At 32.6% G+C, this 23,274-nt stretch overlaps 1 protein-coding gene across 1 annotated transcript; it reads right to left on the reverse strand.

The window, feature by feature from the left end:
- Positions 1-10,148: 10,148 nt before the first annotated feature.
- LOC143056491 (uncharacterized) lies at positions 10,149-21,083 on the reverse strand. The gene is made up of 8 exons (XM_076229565.1): positions 20,789-21,083; positions 16,870-16,953; positions 15,838-15,977; positions 15,272-15,441; positions 14,629-14,831; positions 13,030-13,077; positions 11,574-11,852; positions 10,149-10,952 (listed from the first exon to the last, which is right to left on the reverse strand). The coding sequence occupies exons 1-8, from the start codon at positions 20,802-20,804 to the stop codon at positions 10,804-10,806; spliced, it is 1,089 nt and encodes a 362-aa protein (XP_076085680.1). The 5' UTR covers positions 20,805-21,083; the 3' UTR covers positions 10,149-10,803.
- Positions 21,084-23,274: the final 2,191 nt, after the last annotated feature.

Genomic DNA, 23,274 nt, shown 5'->3' on the forward strand with positions numbered 1-23,274 from the left:
ATATAGGTCTTTCGGTCTTCAACAATAAAGAGCATGTTTTGTTCTAAATTGCCTAGAGTCTGGCAATTTATGGTGTCATTGGGCAGTTTTTCTGTTCCTTTGCCAGGTTATCGTCTCCTTGACACATTCTCCGTTTCCATTCTCAATTCTGGTAAATGCATTTAATAGGGACTTTGGCAAATTTGACAAAGACAAATGAAGGAAGTATGATATGAATAACGATACTAAAACAATGAATGTAATCAGTTATCCATCCCTGTAACGTCATGTTTATTCTTTCTTCGTTAATTTTGATATAATGATATTATCTGAACAGTTTTGCCTAAATTGCAGTTTTCATAATGTTAATTTGTATTGCTTTAATTGAAAATGACAAACACGGTCTATTATCTAGAAATTGTACATAGAGTTTTTAAATGGCATATTCCATCCATAAAATTAAAGTTGCAGACATACATCCAGCAGAGGATATACGTTTGACTTACAATCTCCTAATTACTTATCCATTAACATGTCATGCATGTATATTGTCTAACTTCTTTAATATATATATTTATTTATGAATTTGTGGGTTCGGTATATGTTTGTTGGAACTCTTCCAAGTTTGCAGGCTGATAACATGTTACGCTATACGGGTTTTTTTTCTACACAACGGTGGAGGCCTGATGCATTTCAAATGTAATCAGGTAAATGAAATTTCAGGAATAGATTACCTTAGCCGTATTTGGCACAACTTTTTGGAATTTTGGATCCTTTATGCTCTTCAACTTTGTATTGTTTGGCTTTATAACTATTTTGATATGAGCGTCACTGATGAGTCTTATGTAGACGAAACGCGCGTCTTGCGTACTAAATTATAATCCTGGTACTTTTGATAACTATTTACACCACTGGGTCGATGCCACTGCTGGTGGACGTTTCGTCCCCGAGGATATCACCAGTCCAGTAGTCAGCACTTCGGTGTTGACATGAATATCAATTATGTGATCATTTTTATAAATTTCCTGATACAAAACTTTGAATGTTTTGAAGAACTAAGGATTTTCTTGTCTCAGGAATAGATTACCTTAGCCGTATTTGGAACAACTTTTTGGAATTTTGGATCCTTTATGCTCTTCAACTTTGTATTGTTTGGCTTTATAACTATTTTGATACGAGCGTCACTGATGAGTCTTATGTAGACGAAACGCGCGTTTGGCGTACTAAATTATAATCCTGGTACTTTTGATAACTATTTACATCACTGGGTCGATGCCACTGCTGGTGGACGTTTCGTCCCCGACGGTATCACCAGCCCAGTAGTCAGCACTTCGGTGTTCACATGAATATCAATTATGTGATCATTTTTATAAATTTCCTGATACAAAACTTTGAATTTTTTGAAAAACAAAGGATTTTCTTGTCCCAGGAGTAGATTACCTTAGCCGTATTTGGCACAACTTTTTGGAATTTTGGATCCTTTATGCTCTTCAACTTTGTATTGATTGGCTTTATAACTATTTTGATATGAGCGTCACTGATGAGTCTTATGAAGACGAAACGCGCGTCTGGCGTACTAAATTATAATCCTGGTACTTTTGATAACTATTTACACCACTGGGTCGATGCCACTGCTGGTGGACGTTTCGTCCCCGAGGATATCACCAGTCTAGTAGTCAGCACTTCGGTGTTGACATGAATATCAATTATGTTATCATTTTTATAAATTTCCTGATACAAAACTTTGAATGTTTTGAAAAACTAAGGATTTTCTTGTCTCAGGAATAGATTACTTTAGCCGTATTTGGCACAACTTTTTGGAATTTTGGATCCTTTATGCTCTTCAACTTTGTATTGTTTGGCTTTATAACTATTTTGATATGAGCGTCACTGATGAGTCTTATGTAGACAAAACGCGAGTCTGGCGTACTAAATTATAATCCTGGTACTTTTGATAACTATTGTAAATGACTTCAGATCCGATGATTTCAGGCGTCATTCCACCATTAATTTAGGGATGGTTATTAATTATATTGACTCTCAAAACATAAAATACAATTATCCAGATTGAAGGTCATAATATTTGCCGAGGACATGTCTACCGATGATTGAAATGTATTTCGCGACGAAGCCGGCCTTTCAGCTTCAAAACAATATAGTTTGAAATTCAATTTTGTAAATTTTTGCTCTATTTTCTATATTCTTAAAAAGATGTCTTTTCTAATGAAGGTTAACATGATCAACACGACGGGTGCCACATGTGGAGCAGGATCTGCTTATCCTGAGGGAGCACCTGAGATCACTCCTATTTGTTGGTGGGGTTTGTGTTGCTTGTTCTTTATTTTTCTATGATGTGTCATGTGTACTATTGTTTGCCTGTTTGTCTTTTTCATTTTTAGCCATGACGTTGTCAGTTTGTTTTCGATTTATGATTTATGCATATTTGCTGTAACAATTTACTAAGTTTACAGCGTGTAACTTAGTATCCCTCGTGTTAGTTTACCTAATAGTTTAGGGAAGCACTATTTGGTAAGATATAACTTATTCATAATATTAGTATCTATACTATAATTAATTTCACAATTATATATAATAAATAGTGTGAATACACATACAGATCTTTGTTCTCAGCTTTAGACTATAAGCTCAATATGTATCAATTACCTCTGACTATAAATGCTGTTACTATGCTTTATATTTTGAAACGGATATCATTGTTAGTATGTAGTTAAAATCAAAGTATGCTGAGTCTTCAATTGTGTACCCTATTACTAGATTTTCAAGACTTATAATGTTTTTGTCTATACCTAGGGAGTTCATTAATTTCATTGCTATATTTAGGAAGTCTGTATTACATAAGCAGTTGACAAAAGGTGTTCATAGTTATCTTTTTTTTTATACAATGCTTACATAAGTTGTCCTCAGTAATTTTTGACTTTTTTAATAGTTCATAACATGGCAGAATATAGTGAATAAGTTTCCATCTAAATATTTTTTTAATCTGTTAAGCCCCAGTCCCACTAGACCACTACGCTCATTGCGATCTAAAAAAATTCAGATCGTGGTGAGGTCGCGGTATAAGCGGCATGAAAATGTAAATTTTCATTGCTTTCACGATGCTACTACGTCCTCATTACGCTTCTACAACGATCCCGCTACGATTATATCACGTTCTCATCGCGCTTATTCTCCGACCTCACTACGCTTATCAAGATCTTTCTATGCTCATCACGTCCTCACTACGACCATACCTCGAGTTATCCGATTACAACACGATCTTACCACGCTTTTACTGCGATTATAGTACTTTCTTATCACGAGTATCCTACGTTCATACCGCGATCTTACTACGTTATCAGTAATAACGTCAACATCGTGTTCCATATCAATACAATTCCATTCCTTCTATTTCTGATTAAAACATAGATTTCACGGAAACAATACAATCATGCCACCAAACCTTCAAGATTACGTGGACGTGGTGGTAGGGGTTGATGTATAGGCAGAAGGGGCTCTGATAGTAATGAATCCTGATCAAGAAGAGATTTCGGACCAACCAATCCAACCTAAATTACAACCTTTTGCTGGTACATAAAGTTCAAATAACGATATTTTAGTGAACGATAGCAGAGATGACACAGGCAGATGTGTCAATAGATATAGGAAGATGTGGTATGAGCGCCAATGAGACAACTCTCCATCCAAGTAACAATTTATAAAAGTAAACCTTTTTAAGCAAAGGTACGGCCTTCAACACGGAGCCTTGGCTCACACCGAACAGCAAGATATACAGGGTCCCAAAAATTACTAGTGTAAAACCATTCAAACGGGAAAACCAACGCTCTAATCTACATAAACGAGAAGCATGGTTGAGCCGTTAGAGAAAATGGACAAGAGCTACACACAGACAAACAAAACCTGAATATATATAATATATTTTATGTGGAAATGACAATGAGAATGATGGTCGTAGTATAAACGTAGTCAGATCGTAAGAAGAGCGTGATGAGGACTGCAAGGGCGTGCTAGAATCGTGCTATGGTCTTGAACAGCGTGGCGTAAACGTTGTATAGTCATAGTGAAGGCGTAGTTGGGTCGCGGTGCCAACGTGATGGTCGTAGTGAGGTCGTAATAACGTCGCTGTGATACGACCTTACTGCGATCTACACGATCGTACTACGATTATCAACATTTGCATTTTTTTTCACAGATCGTAGTGCGATCATGGCCTAGTGGGACTAGAGTATTATCATTGAGATAGTCGAAAATAAAAAACAAAGTTATTTTTGAACTTGTAACTTAAGTTTTTGTCAAATAATTTTTCCCACATAAGAAAATCGTTTGGTTTTTCATGATTTTCTATTGATTTGAACATTTTATAAAGTTCTCTTGCGCTCATTAATGAAGTTATTGTTATGTATCTAATTTGTAAGTCGTTAACAACTTTAACTTTAGTTTTGATGGATTCTGCAGTACGAAGATTTCCAATTCATTGGTATAGCTTTTTTTAACATATATATTTGCTTTATCCAATTTTGTTTATATTTAAGTTTAGATAAGATAAAACTTAATAAAGCTCCTTGGCTTGATGGATTAAATGTTGAATTTTACAGAATATTTTGGGAAGAATTAAAAACTTTTATAGTCGCTACTTTTAATTATTGTTATGAAAAAGGAAAACTATCAAACATTCAGAAAGTAGGTTTAATGTCCTTGATTTATAAAAAAAATGACCCTCTTTCATTAGATAATTATAGACTTATAACTCCTTTAAATTATGATGCAAATTTATTCGTGTATGCATTAGCACAACGATTAAAACCCCTGCTACTAAAAAATCATACAAACTGACCAAAATGGATATGTAAAAAATAGGTATATTGGTTTAATATTCGACAAATACAAGATGTAATAGATTACTCTGAAACTTTTAGAATAGATAGGGCAATCTTATTCCTTGATTCCTTTACTTTACAAACACATTTGACTCGTAAGAATGGGAGTTCATGTATGAGACTTTAAAGCAATTTGGCTTTAAAAATAATTTTATTAGGTGGGTTCAGACAATGTACTCGGATATAAAAGGTTGCATTATTAATCATGGGTGGGTTTCTACGCGATTCAGTGCTTCTCGTGGAATCCGACAAGGATGTCCACTATCATCATTACTTTTTGTTCTAGCAGTAGAAATAATGGCAATTAAGATAAGGGAAAATAAAAAAATAATAGGAGTAGAAAGAAAACTATACGGTAAAAGTTATACTCTGAAAATTTGCCAACGTCTAGCTGATTACAAATGTATACTACTTTATTTCTTCAATCAAAAAAAGATGTCACTCTTGCAATTAATTTAATAGAACTTCTTAGTACTTTCTCAGGTTTAAAACTTGAATAAAACAAAAACTGACGGGATATGGCTAGGCCAATTGAAACACTGTCGTGATAAATGTGAAGATATAAATTGGTGCACTACACCTATTAAAAGTCCTGGAATTTATTTTGGTCACAATAAACAAGAATGTCAAAAATTAAATTTTGAAAACTTTTCAAATGTAACAAAATAATATCTGATTGGAGTAAAAGAAATCTCTCTAGTATATGAAAGATAGTCATCATCAAATCACTTGCTTTGCCAAACCTAACATATATTGCATCAAACACTATAACATGTATATGTATAATTCCTAAAAAAATGTTGCAAGATTTTAAAACTTTGATATATAATTTTATATGGAAAGGCAATAAAGACAAATAAAAAGATCCAAACTTTCAAAACATTTTTTGGTAGGTGGACTAATGATGACAGACATTGATGCTTACATAAAATCACTGCATATCAATTGGATTCTAAAATTAAGCGAAGATAGAAATGATAGTTAGACAATCGTTCCAAAATTTTATTTTAACAAATTAGGGAAAAATCTTCCTGTATTCAAAATGAATTAAAAGAGTATTAAATAAATTGATAAAAATAAGTTACATAATGTGCCAGAGTTTTACAAGCAACTAATTAAAGATTGGATTAGTGAAAAAGAAGGAAACACAAAATATCCAAAAAGTGTTTTTGAAATTAGAAAACAAGTTTTGTGGGGAAATGATAATATTAGGTTTAACAGAAAATGTCTAAACTTTGACGATTGGATAAAAAGCGATATTATTAATATAAATGATATCATTGATGAAGAGGGTAAAATCTCTGAAACTATTAAATTCTTTTTGTTGTGTCTTATATGTAATATAATTCAACTTTGGGATGTTTTATATAATACTGTTTTCTTTTCTTTGCCTTTTTTCCATGATTGTGTCAGTTGTTTTCCGTATGAGTTGTACATTTACGCATTGGCGAACTTGCAAGTTACTTACAATGTCATACTGTACCCCTATTTTCGACAGTTTCACTTATTATGCCTGTTTCTTTTTTTTTTTTTTTTTTTTTTGGTTCACACATCTTTGTCAATATAATGGTCACTCAAGTGAGAGGTTAGGGTAGATTTTAAATCAGGTTTAATCCATCATCTTCTCCATAAGAAGAGGCCTGTACTAAATTAGGAATAAGACAGTTGTAACTCACTCGTTTGATGTGTTTGATGTTTTGATTTTGCCATTCAATTAGGGACTTTTCGTTTTGAATTTTCCTAGCAGTTTTTTTGTGAATTTAGTTTTTAGAACTTCTTAAGCGGGTTTATAACTGGTTTTGACGTACAAGTTTTGTGTTAGTATTTGTTAATGTTATAATTTGCATAGACTCATCGGTGATGCACGAGACCAAAATTGACAAAACGTAAAGACAAAGCTGGGCAACGAATAAGAACTTTGCATGAAGAAGACAAATGTTTTATTTCTTTAAATATAAGCATATATTTAATACCCAAAAGCTTTCAAATGAAACATATTCATTATGTAGAGCTAGAGAATTAAACACATACATCTGCTTACCTGTTAAGTTCCTTTGAAAAAAGATAAACTTTGTTTATCATAAATATAAATAAAGGGTGATGTCGTGTTTGGCTCGTATCCAGGCTTTGGTGGAGAGTTTCGTAAAATGTGTTTTCCCGTGTTTAGTAGGGGTATTTAGGGGTTTTGTTTTAGTTTGAGGGAAGATGTTTTCAGTTTCTCTACAATTCATATGTTCAATGTTTTGTTTTTTGGTTTCCACACGAACTGCTAAATATTCACAACAAACATTTGTCTTTACAATATGTCAACTTTAAGTCGCCTATATTCTTGGCTCGTAGTTAATACATATAACCAGGTTGCAAGAGATAAAAATCAGAACCGTGTTTAAAAAAAAAGCATCAAGGTATGACGAGAGAAATAAATTACAATAATTTGATGTCGAAAAGAGACAAGACATGGATTTCAGATTTTGGTCTCAAAATTGTAATTCCATCTTTAGTGTGTTTAGATCTAACAAAACCCAACCATGTGCTTGGAGAGTTTCAAAAATGATATCTGATATATTCCTTGCGTCGCAACTACAATCCCCTTCCCTTTCATGAATGTGACAAACCGAATTAGACTATTTACCTGATTTGTTATCACATAAGCAACACGACGGATGCCACATGTGGTGCAGGATCTGCTTACCCTTCCGGAGCACCTGAGATCACCCCTAGTTTTTGGTGGGGTTCGTGTTGTTTATTCTTTAGTTTTCTATGTTGTGTCATGTGTACTATTGTTTGTTTGTTTGTCTTTTTCATTTTTAGCCATGGCGTTGTAAGTTTATTTTAGATTTATGAGTTTGACTGTCTCTTTGGTATATTTCGTCCCTCGTTTACTGGAATTCGTCAAACACACATATGTCGCAATAAACTAGTAAATAAATCCATGAATATTGTTCTAATTGGTAAAACTTTTCATTAATTGTCATTTACTTTAAACTACATGTAGCTGTCATTAACTGTGAGTATTCGTAGATCTGTAATTAATATATTTTTGTTTTATGGGGGATTTGTGCGTACCATTCCACGACCGCTTTGTATTTTTAGATTGTTAGGTAAGTACCCGTTCACGTCAACTACGTTTTTTTTAAATTATTTGCTGTATTTTCATTTGTCCCCATCTGATGAGTTAAGCTTTTTTTTTAACAATTTTTATAGTTTGTTTTTAGGTTGAACTGTTACACAAATGTTCCAGTTTAGGGGAGGGTGGAGCGCAACATTCTTTTTGTGCCTGTTCCAAGTAAGGAGCTTGTAGTTCAGAGGTTGTCGTTAGTTAACCGCTGTTAATTTGTTTTTCGTAAATTATTTAGTTATAAATCAGGCCGTTGGATATCTCAATTAAATTGTTTCATACTTTGCATATCAAGGCCTTTTACAGCAAAATGAAAAGGGCAAATAAAATTAAAAAAAATAACAGCATGAAACCTTTCACAAAATAGGGATTCAAAAGGCAAACTGTACGGTCTGTATACTAGGGAAACATTGATGATGCTAAACAGTGTTTTATCAATAACCATCATTAACATGTTAATTGTTTTCGGCTGCAATTATCTGTAGGCAAATAGAATTGCATCCTTTTATGTCAAATGTTTATTTCTGGAATCAATTATAAAAAATACAGTATCAAGAAAACCGAAATTATATGAAAATTCAAATCGGAAATGCCCTTATCAAATGGCATCTCATAAACTCAAACACATCAAACTAATGTAAAAAACAATTTGCAAATTCCTGACTTGGTGCGGGAATTTCCTTATGTAGAAAATGTGGGATTAAACCTGGTTTTATAGCTAGCTAAACTTCTCATTTGTATGACAGTCGCATGCAGTTCCTTCATATAATTATTGACAACAGCAATAAAGTGAGATATGTAAATGCGCAAATTTGTAAAATAAATATTTTTCTCTAATTCTTCGTCAATTTACCCCTTTCTGCACCCATTGTATAAAAAAAATTTAATCAACGTGCGGTTCGTTTGATCTCAGTTCTTCATTGGTTAAAATCCGATTATGATGTCGATTTTTTTTTTGCTTTCCTCTGTATTTCATATTGTGACCGCATGAAAAAGGCGACCATGCCTGATGACGTCAAATTGAAAGAACACATCTTTTTGTAGATCATTCGAAAATAAGAAATAAGTTTGCCTGTATATTGTTAGAAAATCATTAGAGAAACAGATTCCACCACCAAATCTCGTGTTATAGGATATGTATCCACTCTCGACAGTTAACAGTTAACTCGCGTTTGAAAATTTAACTGTCTCGAGTGGATAAATATCGTATCACACTCGATGCAGTGGTAGAATCTATATATATCTGTCATCGGAAACGATATATTTATTGTTCTCTACTCTAGAAAAAAAGAGATAATTATAAAAGTAATGGCGACCGAAGTTTACAAATCTCGCACATAGATCAGGAGAAACATAAATTAATATAATAAACCGATACTAAAAAATCATTTCAAACTAAAAAATAAGCTGTCTTGATAATACATATAACAGTCTTTTATATTTAATTTTACTATTACGCATATGATTTTGAAAGATGATTAACAATAGAATTGGTTCAATAACTCATAATTTAGATCTTAGAATTTAAAGAAAATTTCAACTGTGATAACGTTGTGTTTATTTGCTGGAAACATATTTGACAATTATTTCAATAAAAACTGAGGGAAAGAGATTTCCACCAATTGCGACGTTAGTGATGAATTTGTAACGTCATACAATGCTCCTCAACTTTGTACTTGTTTGGCTTTATAACTATTTTGATGTGAGCGTCACTGATGAGTTTTATGTAGACAAAACGCGCGTCTGGCGTTCCAATTTATAATCCTGGTACCTTTGATAACTATATACAAACTAGATTGTTAACATAATTTGACAAAATGTATTAAAATTTAATATTCTCTATGTCTATTTTCTTTCCTTTTCAACACCAAATTTTCTTTCGAGGGGTGGCGCCATGAATAAAATCATTTAAAAAAGGTGGAAAAAGGTTACAAATATCAAGAAAAATGGACGTGAATAAAATATATTCCTTTTTTGGGCTAATATATTTAAAGCAGATATACACATTTTGTTTATTATACTTTCAAAACCATACATTTAACAATACATACACTCTAGATTTAGTTAAACGAAAAAGAAAAACGTTTATTGTAATATAAACTAGCGTTAGTCCTTAAATTCAGTAATAATCAATAACATAGTTAATCATTGCTTTTAATTTTAATATAGATCATTAATTCTTATTTAAGTTTCTGTATTATTGACAACCAATATGTGTTCAGTGATGTAAAAAAAAATCCACATTAACTTCGAATATAAGTTAAATATGTAAAATATTGAAGGATAACAATCATGAGACAAACCCTATTTGTATCAATCAATATTGCAAAATCAATTAGTATGTTAAACTTTTTAATACAAACACAAATCATTATTATTCTATTTACAACGAATCATTTTTTGTTTTTATTATACATTTTATTAAGAGATAACGAGACAACAAATAACGAAATGTGTGTTTGTTTTTCCAGTAAAATATTTAATCATAGTAAAAAAGACAGATTTGTAATCGTGTATAAAGTGGTTATTTGACTAAACATATATTTTTTTTAAATTTTGGAAGTTAAATGGATGTATTTCTGTCCTTTTTTTGTTTTTATAAAACATGATTTATATTAGGTGTGGGTTTAAATTGCCACATACAAAAATACACCTCTATTTAGGGTTAGCTTACTAGGCGGTATGGGTTTTTCTCATTGTTGAAGGCCCTACGGTGACCTATAATTGTCATTGTGGTCTCTTGCAATGTACACTTAATTTAAAATTAAATACTATACGGTGTTTGCCAATGTGAACATCAAAATGTGACTATCACTTCACATTGATTTTTCTATATAGGTTGACACAGTCCAGACATATAATATATCCAACAACAAACACGATGACAATAATTCCTGTAGTGCCAATCACTTTGGACGAATATCTATCATCAGGTGCACTGATAAGGGTTCTTTTGTATTCTGAAAAGAAAATCAAACAAGAAAAACATTTGTTTTTCAAATGTAAACGTATGAGCAGTTACATGTTCATGAATTATTATCAGGGACTTACATCATACATCCTTACGACAATACATTTTGAATACCTCTCACTACAACCCATCAACTCAAGCACATAGAACATTTTCAAAGGTTGTTTATTTGATTCAATGATGAAATTAAGTGAACATTCAAACGCATAAGGTGTGAGAATTGACATTGCAAACCAAAATAACCAACGTAAAGACACACAAGTTCATGAAACAATAAACATAAAAAAAAAATTGAGATTTTGCAACATAAATTCCACCGACAAAATGATTAAGATGAAGATAACCTAGTGACCAAAGTACAACAAAATATTCAGAAGAAGAATAACAACAAATTTTATCCACTGGATTGACGAGAAAACCAGTTTATAACAATAAGAAGAAACGAAGCATAACATATAGGTGTGTCCTAATGGTGTGACAAATAGATGTTCGAATAAATCAAATGGCAATGTTTACAAAAGCAATTGACGTCGTTTTTATATTGTTTTCATTATAACTTATCCAACATATCCAAAGTTGTAAATATAATGTATTTGAATTCAAATCTTACTGCTTGTATGTTTGTGGTTGATAGTAAGAAGCTGTGTGATTGCACTGGCAGTTGCTCGCAGGGTCGTCATATCCGTTGAAAGCTCTGGTATAGTAGTTTGTACTGTAGACGGTACGTGCTGAGTCGTGGGAAGCGTTGTGGCAGATTCAGTAGTGTCTGTCTGGGAAGATGAATATCCAGTGGTTGTGATTTCTGGGCATGGATCATAGCAGAACTTTGCATCGTAGAGCTGAATGGGATGTGAACAAACTGGGAGAGATCGGCAAACTCTTGTTTGAACTGTGAAAAATATGTTTAATTCATGTCAATAATACTTGCATAACGAAATAATATTTTCGTAAAAAGCCTTTGACTGTTATAACGAAACAATTACAAAACCGTCTGGTATACAGTAAATTTAGATATGTGAGTGTGAGAATTGTTGCGGTTTCAACTAGAATAGTGGCATGGCTCTCCAGAATTTTGTTTACAACTCGAAAAGAATGAAAGGTTTAGTTAGTGAACGGTTTGATATTCGCTTGCTTTAAGTCGTTCTTATGTTTAGATCCTCTCAAAGTTTTGATGATACATGAATTTGAGTTTCTGTATGATATGTATAGATTATTGCATGGCATTTTTCATATCAGACCCTTTATCGGCCCAAGGTTATGATATCAGCCCAAGAGCCGCAGGCTCGAGGGCTAATATCATACACGAGGGCCGATAAAGGGTCTGATTTGGAGAAAAAAATGACATGTAATTATCTTTTTATCATATACTTCAGCAAAAGAAATACAGACAAGAACTATTAAAATTTAATATTGTTTGCCTTTGCAATTTCAGATGCCATTTAGAGACAACAACAAAAAATTTAAGCTTTAATTGTTTTTATTGATATTACAAGCATTTTATTTATCTTCTCACAACAATTATTATGTTCTTCAATAATAGTGTCAACTTATTTATGTCTTTCAAAACATGTTTAACTTAATTCATTTAATGCTCCTCAACCGTTTTATGAAAAGTTTTATCACTTGCCGTTTTCCGCAGTCAGTTGCCATTTTCAAACAATTTTCCGGAAATGCACGAAGTTGCATGTGGTAAACGTCACGGAAATTAACGGAAAGGCATGTGATAACATTCCGGAAGCAGTCAATAAAGGTACCTTTATCAGCCCGCTATGGAAATTCTTATGAATCTGGTGAATAAACCTTGTAATCCTTTCATAGATTTTTGATATTTTCAAATGTTATTGAACAGTTAAATTTTAATAATATTTTATACAAGTATATGATAAAATAATAACTCTCTGCAAGTATGTTTAGTGGATATATTTACTTAAGTTATTTTTTCTATAATTATTAAAGCAATTTGTTATTAAAGACGACATATTTCTATTTTCCATCTAATCTACATAGTAAAAACAGTTATCGACAACATTACATGATACTAGTATTTACCTAATGTAAGTACTTACATTTTACGAAAATTGCTAAACTATCTGCTAGAATTTCGTCCATATTAGCTATGATATATATAAAAAGGCATCATTACAAACTTAATATTGGAATAATCGGTAAAAAGCAAATATAAATACTTACAAAGAAATACTTATGGAGCCACATTTGAAAGAGGATATGTTTACCCTTCCGGATCACATGAGATCAATCCCTTGGTTTTTTTTTGTGGTGTTCGTGTTGCTGTCCTAATTTTTTATGTTGTGTATTGGCAATCAAATGCACCTGGTTATTTTAACTTCCATTGGTCTTTATTCTTAAAGAGAGCCGATTGATCTAAAAGAATATTCAAACACATATGTCGAAAAGCGTAATGACAATGCAATGACGAAAAACTGCAAAAATGACAAACAACAGTTAACAAATAATAAATATTCACCAAAGAAAAAGGTTCAATGAAGCTGCATTTATCAGTACATGTGAGGCTTTCATCAATGCTTACATCTTTACAACACGACCCAGGATAACAGAAAGGGAACCGAAAATTAAACGAGAAAAACAACGACCTTATCTTAGCTTATATATATCATTCAACAAAAAACTCACTGTGACAAATAGAAACTTATGACACAGAAATTGTGGTTCTTTTATATAGCATCTAGCTAAGAACATGAGAATGCTATGCGCCATTTGTCTTTAATTAATAGTTATGTTATTGTAAATCATATCGCATTATCTGACTGTACAGTCTTTTGGGGTTCCATGTGAGATTAATGTTAAAAAAATATCTGCTGCATTATAGTTGCTGATATTCGACAAAGAGGAATGCTTCAATGTTTCATGCTTTGTATTTTCCGGTCTAAGGCTGGTAATTGTACAGTTGAAAAGGTTTCTGCACACCTACATATTGTATACCAAATGGAAAACTTGGCTTCTATGATTAGTTGTTACAATCATTTAGTATGTCGATGTCACAACTGGTAGATGTTTCGTCTACGAGGTGTATACAGCCTAGAACTTTTGTTTTGATACTTTATGTAAATTTACTGTTTATCGTCACGAGTGAGTAGACGATACGCGCGTGTAAGTATATCAAATTTTAAACCTGATATACTGGATTTTGGTCCAAATAATTGCCAAATTAAGGAAAGATGAATGAGAATTACAACGAGCAAAGGAATCAAAAAGAAAAAAAAAGAACTGAGCAAAAACAGATGTGTTTTATTTTTGTTTTAATTTTGTTCGGATATCTTAATTTACATATGTACAAAAACGACTTACCAAATTCAGATACAGATAAATTTACGGAAATAAACCACATGGCACACTAAATAAAGACACGTAGAAGTCATAAAACATTTACAATATATACCCTTGTATCAATATAACAAGGACTGGAATCATCTCCAATCTTGCCAATCAGTAAATAAATTGAATAAGGACTAAATTAGTTTACTTAAACTCGAATGCGTTATTGGTCAATACCTTTGTACGTTATTTTATATATTTAATTCTGACAAAATATTACTTTGGTGCTTGAATATACCTATTAATTGTGAGAATTTGATAATGATGTTTTTTCTGTCATTAACCAACTTTTGTATGTATGTGTAACGTACCTTCACCAAACTTAATCTGTGTAGAAAACGGACTAAAGAGAATGAATGGTTTTTGAGAAAGATGGTTTGTCTCGTACTGGCAATCGCCGGTGGATAAAACATCCGACACCATTAGCCATCCCGAATCCAGACAGTGTCCGCTTGTATCCCATGCAGCATTCACATAAAAACGTCGATAATTTACATTGTTGGTATCTTCAAGGCTGTAACCATCAACAATTGAAACAATAGTATAATGTCTTGGGAGATAACAAATGCTCTATGTAATCACATATAACTTGGGGATATGTTCGTTAAACAGAATGTGAATTGCCAATTATGGACATTATTTCTCAGTAACTAGTTTTAAATTTCAACATATCAAACGGACAAATATGATTGTTTAGACCTTAAAATTACTTTCAGTAGAAACAAATATGTGCCGTGTAAGGCCTTATATCAATTATATATACAAAGGTAAGATGTATTTCGTATTAGTATAAAACTGATCAACTGATTTTAACTCAGACAATCAACGATTTTAACTTCGACAATCAAAGATTTAATGTATTTTAATATATTGCTCAAATTCAGTGCAGATTCCTTCTTATTGGACTATTTTTTAGAGCGAGTAAAGCTTGTTTATATGTACTGTATTACTAACCCTTGTAAGTCGAAATAAAAACCTATTTTGTTTGTATCAGCTCCTTTCAAATCAGAATAAGAACTTGATAAAAGTTTATCTAATGAAAACCAGCTAGTGCTTGTTGATCCAATGCCGTCAAAGATCAAGAATGCTTTAACTAATCCATTTTTGTAGATGAGAACTTTAACCTAAAATAGAATCGATGTCGTTAATTATTTTTAAAGTAAGACATCTTTAATGATTATTTTTTCGAACTTTCTCTGTAAATGGGATTCAATAACATTAAGTCATTGTATTAAGGAGTAAATACAGATACAAACAATTATACACAGAAATGGAGGAAAGAGTGAGAGAGAGGGTTCCTAATGCATCATTTTAGTTCTTTTTGTCATACAGACATGTGTATCTACAAACGTTAAAAGCTGTTTCTGTATGATTGCGATGCTATAGAATACAAAAAAATATAATAAATTTGTTATAGTGTCAATAAAATATATTCTATAGTACGTGAATGTAGAAAATGTAAAATAAAATCCAATCATAAAACTGAATTCATTTTGTTAAATTCTTAAATAAATAATTACTTGTTCAATTCCAACAGAATTCCAGTTGTTCATAATGACCGATTTAAAGTGTTTAGAAGTTGATGTAAATAAACGTGCTTCGGGATCATCAATATTTTGTGTCTGGCTATTGGTGAATAAATCATAAATGCCACCAGAACCTAAAATTCAAATATTCTCTTTGATACAAAGCTTTACTCAAGATAACAAAGTCTATTACTAAACATACTTTATATCTAGCAAAGCACTTCTATAATTTTAATTAGAAACTGTATAGTTCATGTGACATTTCTTTTTGGTCAACTACTACGGTCTTCATTATAACATTAGCAGTATTGTGTTGCCTCAATCGTGACTAACTGTAGCTAGAACTTTATATGTTGCTTTCTTTGCAATATGCATACATGGTTTAATATGCTACGCTTTGAGTTCAGATGCTAATTTATCCTACCTTTATCACTTCCTTCATGTCTCATTTGCAAAGGTTTTTAAAACCATATGATGTACTAAACCCGCGTTTGCCTTACCAAATGATATGCCTAGTATCTTTGATGACTTTTACCTTATTTTTTTTTAATTTAGATATAACACAAAAAAATTTCCCTTTCATCAGGTGTCAATGTATCCTATATACAATAAGCTTAGATAGAGCAAAAATCTGATCCCTTACTTCACGTATAACTTGACCCTAGATATATAATAATCTTAAAGATAACAAATCTTATATTTTACTGTCATGTTTTTTCTAGATGAACTGATGTTAAATTGAACACCCTTTTCTATCATCTATTCACATTAAATAACCTTAGATGAATTTACAATGTATCTTACAACCTTATAATAGCACCGTCCTAAAACATGTCTTGTTATTTGTAGTATCCGGTACCAGGCAATATGCGGTATGGACTTGCTCATTGTTGAAGGCCGTACGGTGACCTATAGGTGTTAATGTCTGTGTCATTTTTGTCTGTTGTGGACAGTTGTCTCATTGGCAATCATACCACATCTTCTTTTTTATAATAACTAATTTGTTTTTGTTATAGACAATGTTACCTCCAGTAGCTATTTTGAAGACAAGATTCCATTCACTGCTTGCATTGGTTTGAACTGTAAACAACAGTATAATCTTTAGTATTACTGAAACGAGAAATAGAACATCAAACATAAACACCTTATTTTAAAAATGAATACATTTTGGTGCTTCATACACTGAATAATAGATGCTAGGTTATGATAACAGTTCTTTACTGATGTTCAACTTCTAAACCTCAATCAATAGAGAAAACCCAAGATAAACACACATGCTTGTATTTTAGTATTCAATTTTCGCTAATGTGCTTGTGTATATGCCTTTTTGTGCTTCTTTATTACATATATTTTTTTTTTATATAGATTTAGAGTAGCACACAATGTTGACTACTGTACCCATATTTTTTTACACTTTTACCTTTAAAGTCCGTTTGTTTTGTTCAATTATCGTTGTCAATATAATGAAAAGTTTAATGCGACTGTCATACAAGTGTGAGATTTAGCTAGCTACAATGTATCAAACCAGGTTTAATCAACTATTTTCTACAAAGAAAAATTTCTGTACCAAGTCAGGAATAACGGAATGTGACAGTTGTTATTATAATCCTGGTACCTTTGATAACTATTTACACCACTGGGTTGATGCCACTGCTGGTGGACGTTTCTTCCCCGAGGGTATCACCAGCCCAGTAGTTGACATGAATATCAATTATGTGATCATTTTTATAAATTTTCTTTTACAAAATTTTGAATTTTTTGAAAAAACTAAGGATTTTCTTATCCAAGGAATAGATAACCTTAGCCGTATTTGGCACAACGTTTTGGAATTTAGGGTCCTCAATGCTCTTCAACTTTGTACTTGTTTGGCTTTACAACTTTTTTGATCTGAGCGTCATTGATGAGTCTTATGTAGACGAAACGCGCGTCTGGCGTAATAAATTATAATCCTGGTACTTTTGATAACTATTATCATAGTTTGATATGTTTAAGATTTTGATTTTACCATTGAACTAGGGACTTACCGTTTTGAATTTTCCTCGAAGTTCAGTATTTTTTCTTATATTACTTTTTCCAATAGATCAAACCCTTTTCAACATGAAGTAACAAATAATTAGAACTCATATTTATTTGGATCAATATCTTAAAGTAATGCCTCACGGGTGATCTATTACATTATTGGGTTACTATTTGTTTGTGAATCAGCTGAACAACATCAACTAGTAGAATAACCATGGTTCAATAGTCAAATATTTTGTGTATATTTCGGTTAAAAACCAAATTTTACGACAAAAGAGATGAGTTCAGCTTACCAATTCTGAACTTTCCATTTCTAAGTAGCAACATATAAGCAATAAACAGTTAGGAAAAAATTCAAATGTATTGCCCTAATAAATTTTACCATCCCCCTATTCATTGCTTTCTTGCACTATTTAGCTTGCTGTTTGTGTCATATGTGCATGTGTATGTAATCAGAAACTTCCATAGATTTAATATTCAGTATATCAAATGGTAAAATATCATTTCTTTTGGGTGAATCCATGGCAACAATCTGCATTTATTTGCTATAAAATATTGCAAAAAAGGGGGAAAAAGATGTCACATATTTTCCCAAAGTTTGACTAAAAATAGAATTTCAATCGCTTGAAGTAATAACTTATCTGAAACAGTTTACATATATCTTTCAGAAAATCCGATGTCTTTCATCTCTTTTTTTTTTGTAAAATTGCGTCAAAAACGTCGTGTAGAAAAAAAAATGTTTGTAAACAATACATTTATTTCTTTACCATTGGCCGGTCTGGCTATGCAAATACGGAGAGTCAAACAGAAAATAGCCCATAAAACATGTAAAAAATAATAAGCTTATGAACCATCTTTGAAGGCTTAATTAGTACTCAGTTGTCTAAAAATGAATTTTATTACACAATAACTTTCATATTTGAAAAATCCACTGGGCTCAAAATGCGAAACCAAACATATAACTGTGTATTGCTACCTAAGCAGCACCTGTATACGGGGTATATATCTCCCAATTGATACGATATACCCGTGCTTGTTTTTCCCAGCATGATTTTCTTGATAGAGGTTGCTGCTCACAAGATAGCTACTAAACTAAGAGTTCCAAATGGTGAAGTTGAAATCATCCATTGGTAATTTTTACGGACGCCATCATAAGTTGGTTGACCGTTATGGAATGACTGTTTCACAGAAAATATCGGATATGTTCCTTACGTCGTAACTACAATTCCCTTCCTTTTCATGAAAGTGACCTTCCGAATAATACTTTTTACCGGATTTGTTATAACATGAGCAACACGACGAGTGAAACATGGAGAACAAGATTTGCTTATCCTTCTGGAGCACCTGCAATTACCCCTAGTTTTTGGTGGGGTTCGTGTTGCTTATTCTGTAGTTTTCAATATTGTGTCATGTGTACTATAGTTTGTATTTTTCATTTTTAGCCATGGCGTTGTTAGTTTATTTTCGATTTATAAGTTTGATTGTTCCTTTGGTATCTTTCGTCCCTTTTTTACATTTTCCCCAAAACTTATATAACATTTACACTGCATCTTCCTATTACAGTATTTAGCAAAGCAGTGGGTAAAATAAATATTTCCTGCTTGAATAGTTTAACACTTTTTTAGGGTACATTATAGCTTGCTGTTCGGTGTGAGGTAATGCTCCGTGTTGAAGACCGTAGTTTTATCTCAAATTGTTTATTTTTTCAACTGGTGACGTAGATAGAGAGTTGTCTCATTGATACTCCTAACACATATACTTATATTTATGCAAGGTTTTTTGTGTCGTCCTTTATGTATCCATGTAATCTTAATTTTGTGTCAAATTTAAATGACATGTGGTGTTGTCTTGTGAAAGTCCTATTTTACAAGTTGTTGTGATTATAATTTTGTTTAGAAAACTAGTTTTGACCACTTTGATATGAATTATATCCAACATTTTCCGCATTTTTTGTTTCTCTTTAAAAAAAAATCTAGCGGTTACTCATACAAAAGAATGACAAAGACATAAGGTCAACTTCCACTGATCTGTTTATTTACAAGTTTACATTAAAAGTTGTTTAGTTCTACTGAAATGGATTTTTTAATGTCGTTTTAAAAAAAAATCCCTGCAATTTAACATCGTCATCACTAAAATTGATTAAACTTAAGTCTATAAAATAAAGACAATGAATGATGTAAGCAAATTACAATTTAGATACTAGTAGATAAAAACTGACCAAACTAGAAATAACAATTATGAATTGTTCTAGGGTGAACATGTCAAATTTGATCTGTCGAACAGCTGGTGGACTTCATACGATAGCTGGTTTTTTGTTCAGATTGTTGTCTCTTTGAGATATTCCCCATTCCATTTTCAATTGCATTGGTATACTGGAATCTCTTAAAGAGTACAAAAGGTAAAACTGAACTCTGAGGAAAATTCAAAACAGATAGTCCCTAATAAAATGGCTTAATAAAACGCTCAAACACATCAAACGAATGAACAACAACTGTCATATTTCTTGACTTCGAAAAGGCATTTTCTTATGTAGACAATATTGGATTAGACTTGTCAAATTTTTTTATGTTTAGAAATGTCCAAAACCTTTTAAAGTTAGAACTGTCTAAAACTATTTTGAGGTAGAACTTTGCCCGTTAGAAACTGTTCGTAATGTGTCAGGAGAACAGTTCAACAACTTTTTCTGTAAATCTATAATACATCTCATAATAGTTTAGTAGATTTTTAAGAGATACAAATAGACGAACGAACATAAAGATTAACAATGTATAAACAGCTTACAATTCCTCTTATTTTCTTATAATTATCAATTGTTTTAAACTATTGTCTTTGGTTTAATTTATCGCATGTTTTCAATTGCTTTATCATTTCAAGGTGAAACATACCATACATTTAAAGTGTAGTAGTATAATATAGGGCGGCTTACCTGTAATTCTTGCCATTTCCTAGGTTTTTGAAATTATTTCGAAACAAACTCCGACATATTTTACACTATAAGTAAGATGGGAAGAAAGGCTTACTGCACATACATGTAACTATTTGAAAAAGAGACTTTCTTCTTGTTTGGTTGTAGTAAGAAACTAAAATTCTACACTTAAAACATACTGAAAACATTTTTAAACTTTGTTTTCATACTCAACACACTAGAGGATAATAATGAAATCTCGAACACAAGATGAACTTATTTCTGTAGAACAATATTTTCTGATTGATTTTCTATGTAGATTTATCAGGTAAATCATTTTGTCGGTCAAATCAAAGTACCTATGTTGTTTTATGTAAAGTCAAATATAACAGATTCATATCATTCTAAAAGCGACATTATAAAGTTCGTTGTAAATGCGAGAAGACTCAATTCATTTGCCACTTTAAATTGTGTAAATATTTTTCCCAGGCGTAGTAACAATAGATATCTCATATTTTAGGATATTATATTGGATTTTCAAGTATTCATTTCCTGACACAGAACATAAAGTGCAAACAACCATTTTAATAAGTTAATGCATTTTTACATTGTAACCGATTTGAGTTTCCATAACTCTATTTCTATGTTCTTACATCAGGAGCTTGTAATGTTGATGTTGTCGTTTGTTGCTGAGTGAAATATTTGTTTTTCGTGTATTTCTCTGTGCATTAATTAGGCCGTTAGTTTCTGTTGTTTGAATTAATTTCCAGGACCTCTTATATGTGACTATATAATATGTGGTTGCTTATCATCGAAGGTCATACGTTGACCTTTAGTTGTGAATTTCTGTGTCATCTTGGTCTCTTGTGAAGAATTGTTTTATAGGCAATCATACCACATCTTCTTTTTTAGCTCACCTGGCCCGAAGGGCCAAGTGAGCTTTTCTCATCACTTGGCGTCCGTCGTCCGTCGTCGTCGTAATCTTTTTACATTTTGAACTTCTTCTAGAGAACCACGGAATGGAATAAAATCAAACATGGCATGAATGTTCCTTATGAGGTGCTGACCAAGTGTTGTTACTTTGTAGCCGATCCATCATCCAAGATGGCCGCCATCGGGGGACTTAGTTTAACATAGGACTCTATGGGAAATGCATACAAATGACTTCTTTTAGAGAACCACTAAATGGAATAAAACCAAACATGGCACGAATGTTCCTTATGAGGTGCTGATCAAGTGCTGTTACTTTGTAGCCGATCCATCATCCAAGATGGCCGCCAGTGAGGACCTAGTTTAACATTGGACCCAATGGGAAATGCATACAAATGACTTCTTTTAGAGAACCACTGAATGGAATGAAACCAAAAATGACATGAATGTTCCTTATACGGTGTTGACCAAGTGTTGTTACTTTGTAGCCGATCCATCATCCAAAATGGCCGCCAGTGGAGGACTTAGTTTAACATAGGACCCTATGGGAAATGCATTCAAATGACTTCTTTTAGAGAACCACTGAATGGAATAAAACCAAACATGGCACGAATGTTTCCTATGAGGTGCTGACCAAGTGTTGTTACTTTGTAGCCGATTCATCATCCAAGATGGCCGCCAGCGGGGACTTAGTTTAACATGGGACCCAATGGGAAATGCATACAAATGACTTCTTTTCGAGAACCACTGATTTGAATGAAACCAAACATGGCAGGAATGTACCTCATAAGGTGTTGACCAAGTGTTGTTACTTTGTAGCCAATCCATAATCCAAGATGGTCGCCAGCGGGGGACTTAGTTTAACATTGGACCCAATGGATAATGCATACAAATGACTTCTTTTATTGAACCACTGAATGAAATGAAACCAAACATGACATGAATATTCCTTATAAGGTGCTCACCAAGTGTTGTTACTTTGTAGCCGATCCATTATTCAAGATGGCCACCAGCAGGGGACTTAGTTTAACATAGGACCCAATGGGAAATGCATACAAATGACTTCTTTTAGAGAACCACTGAATGGAATGAAACCAAACATGGCATGAATGTTCCTTATAAGGTGTTGACCAAGTGTTGTTACTTTTTCGCCGATCCATCATTCAAGATGGCCACCAGCGGGGGACTTAGTTTAACATAGGAACCTATTGAAAATGCATACACATGACTTCTTTTAGAGAACCACTGAATTGAATAAAACCAAACATGGCATGAATGTTCCCTATGAGGTGCTGACCAAGTGTTGTTACTTTGTAGCTAATCAATCAACCAAGGTGGCTTCCAGCAGGGGACTTGGTTTAACATAAGACCCTATGGGAAATACATACAAATGTCTTCTTTTAGAGACCCACTGAATTGAATGAAAGCAAACATAGCATAAATGTTCCTTTCTTAATGAGGTGCTGGTCAAGTGTTGTTACTTTGTAGCCAAATTTTATCTTTTTATATGATTTCAAAAACCCAAGTAGAATCAGGGGAGCGATACAGGCTCTTGAGAGCCTCTAGTTTTATTCAGC

Source organism: Mytilus galloprovincialis, chromosome 13 (assembly GCF_965363235.1).
Source record: "Mytilus galloprovincialis chromosome 13, xbMytGall1.hap1.1, whole genome shotgun sequence".
In the NCBI taxonomy this organism is placed as follows: domain Eukaryota; kingdom Metazoa; phylum Mollusca; class Bivalvia; order Mytilida; family Mytilidae; genus Mytilus; species Mytilus galloprovincialis.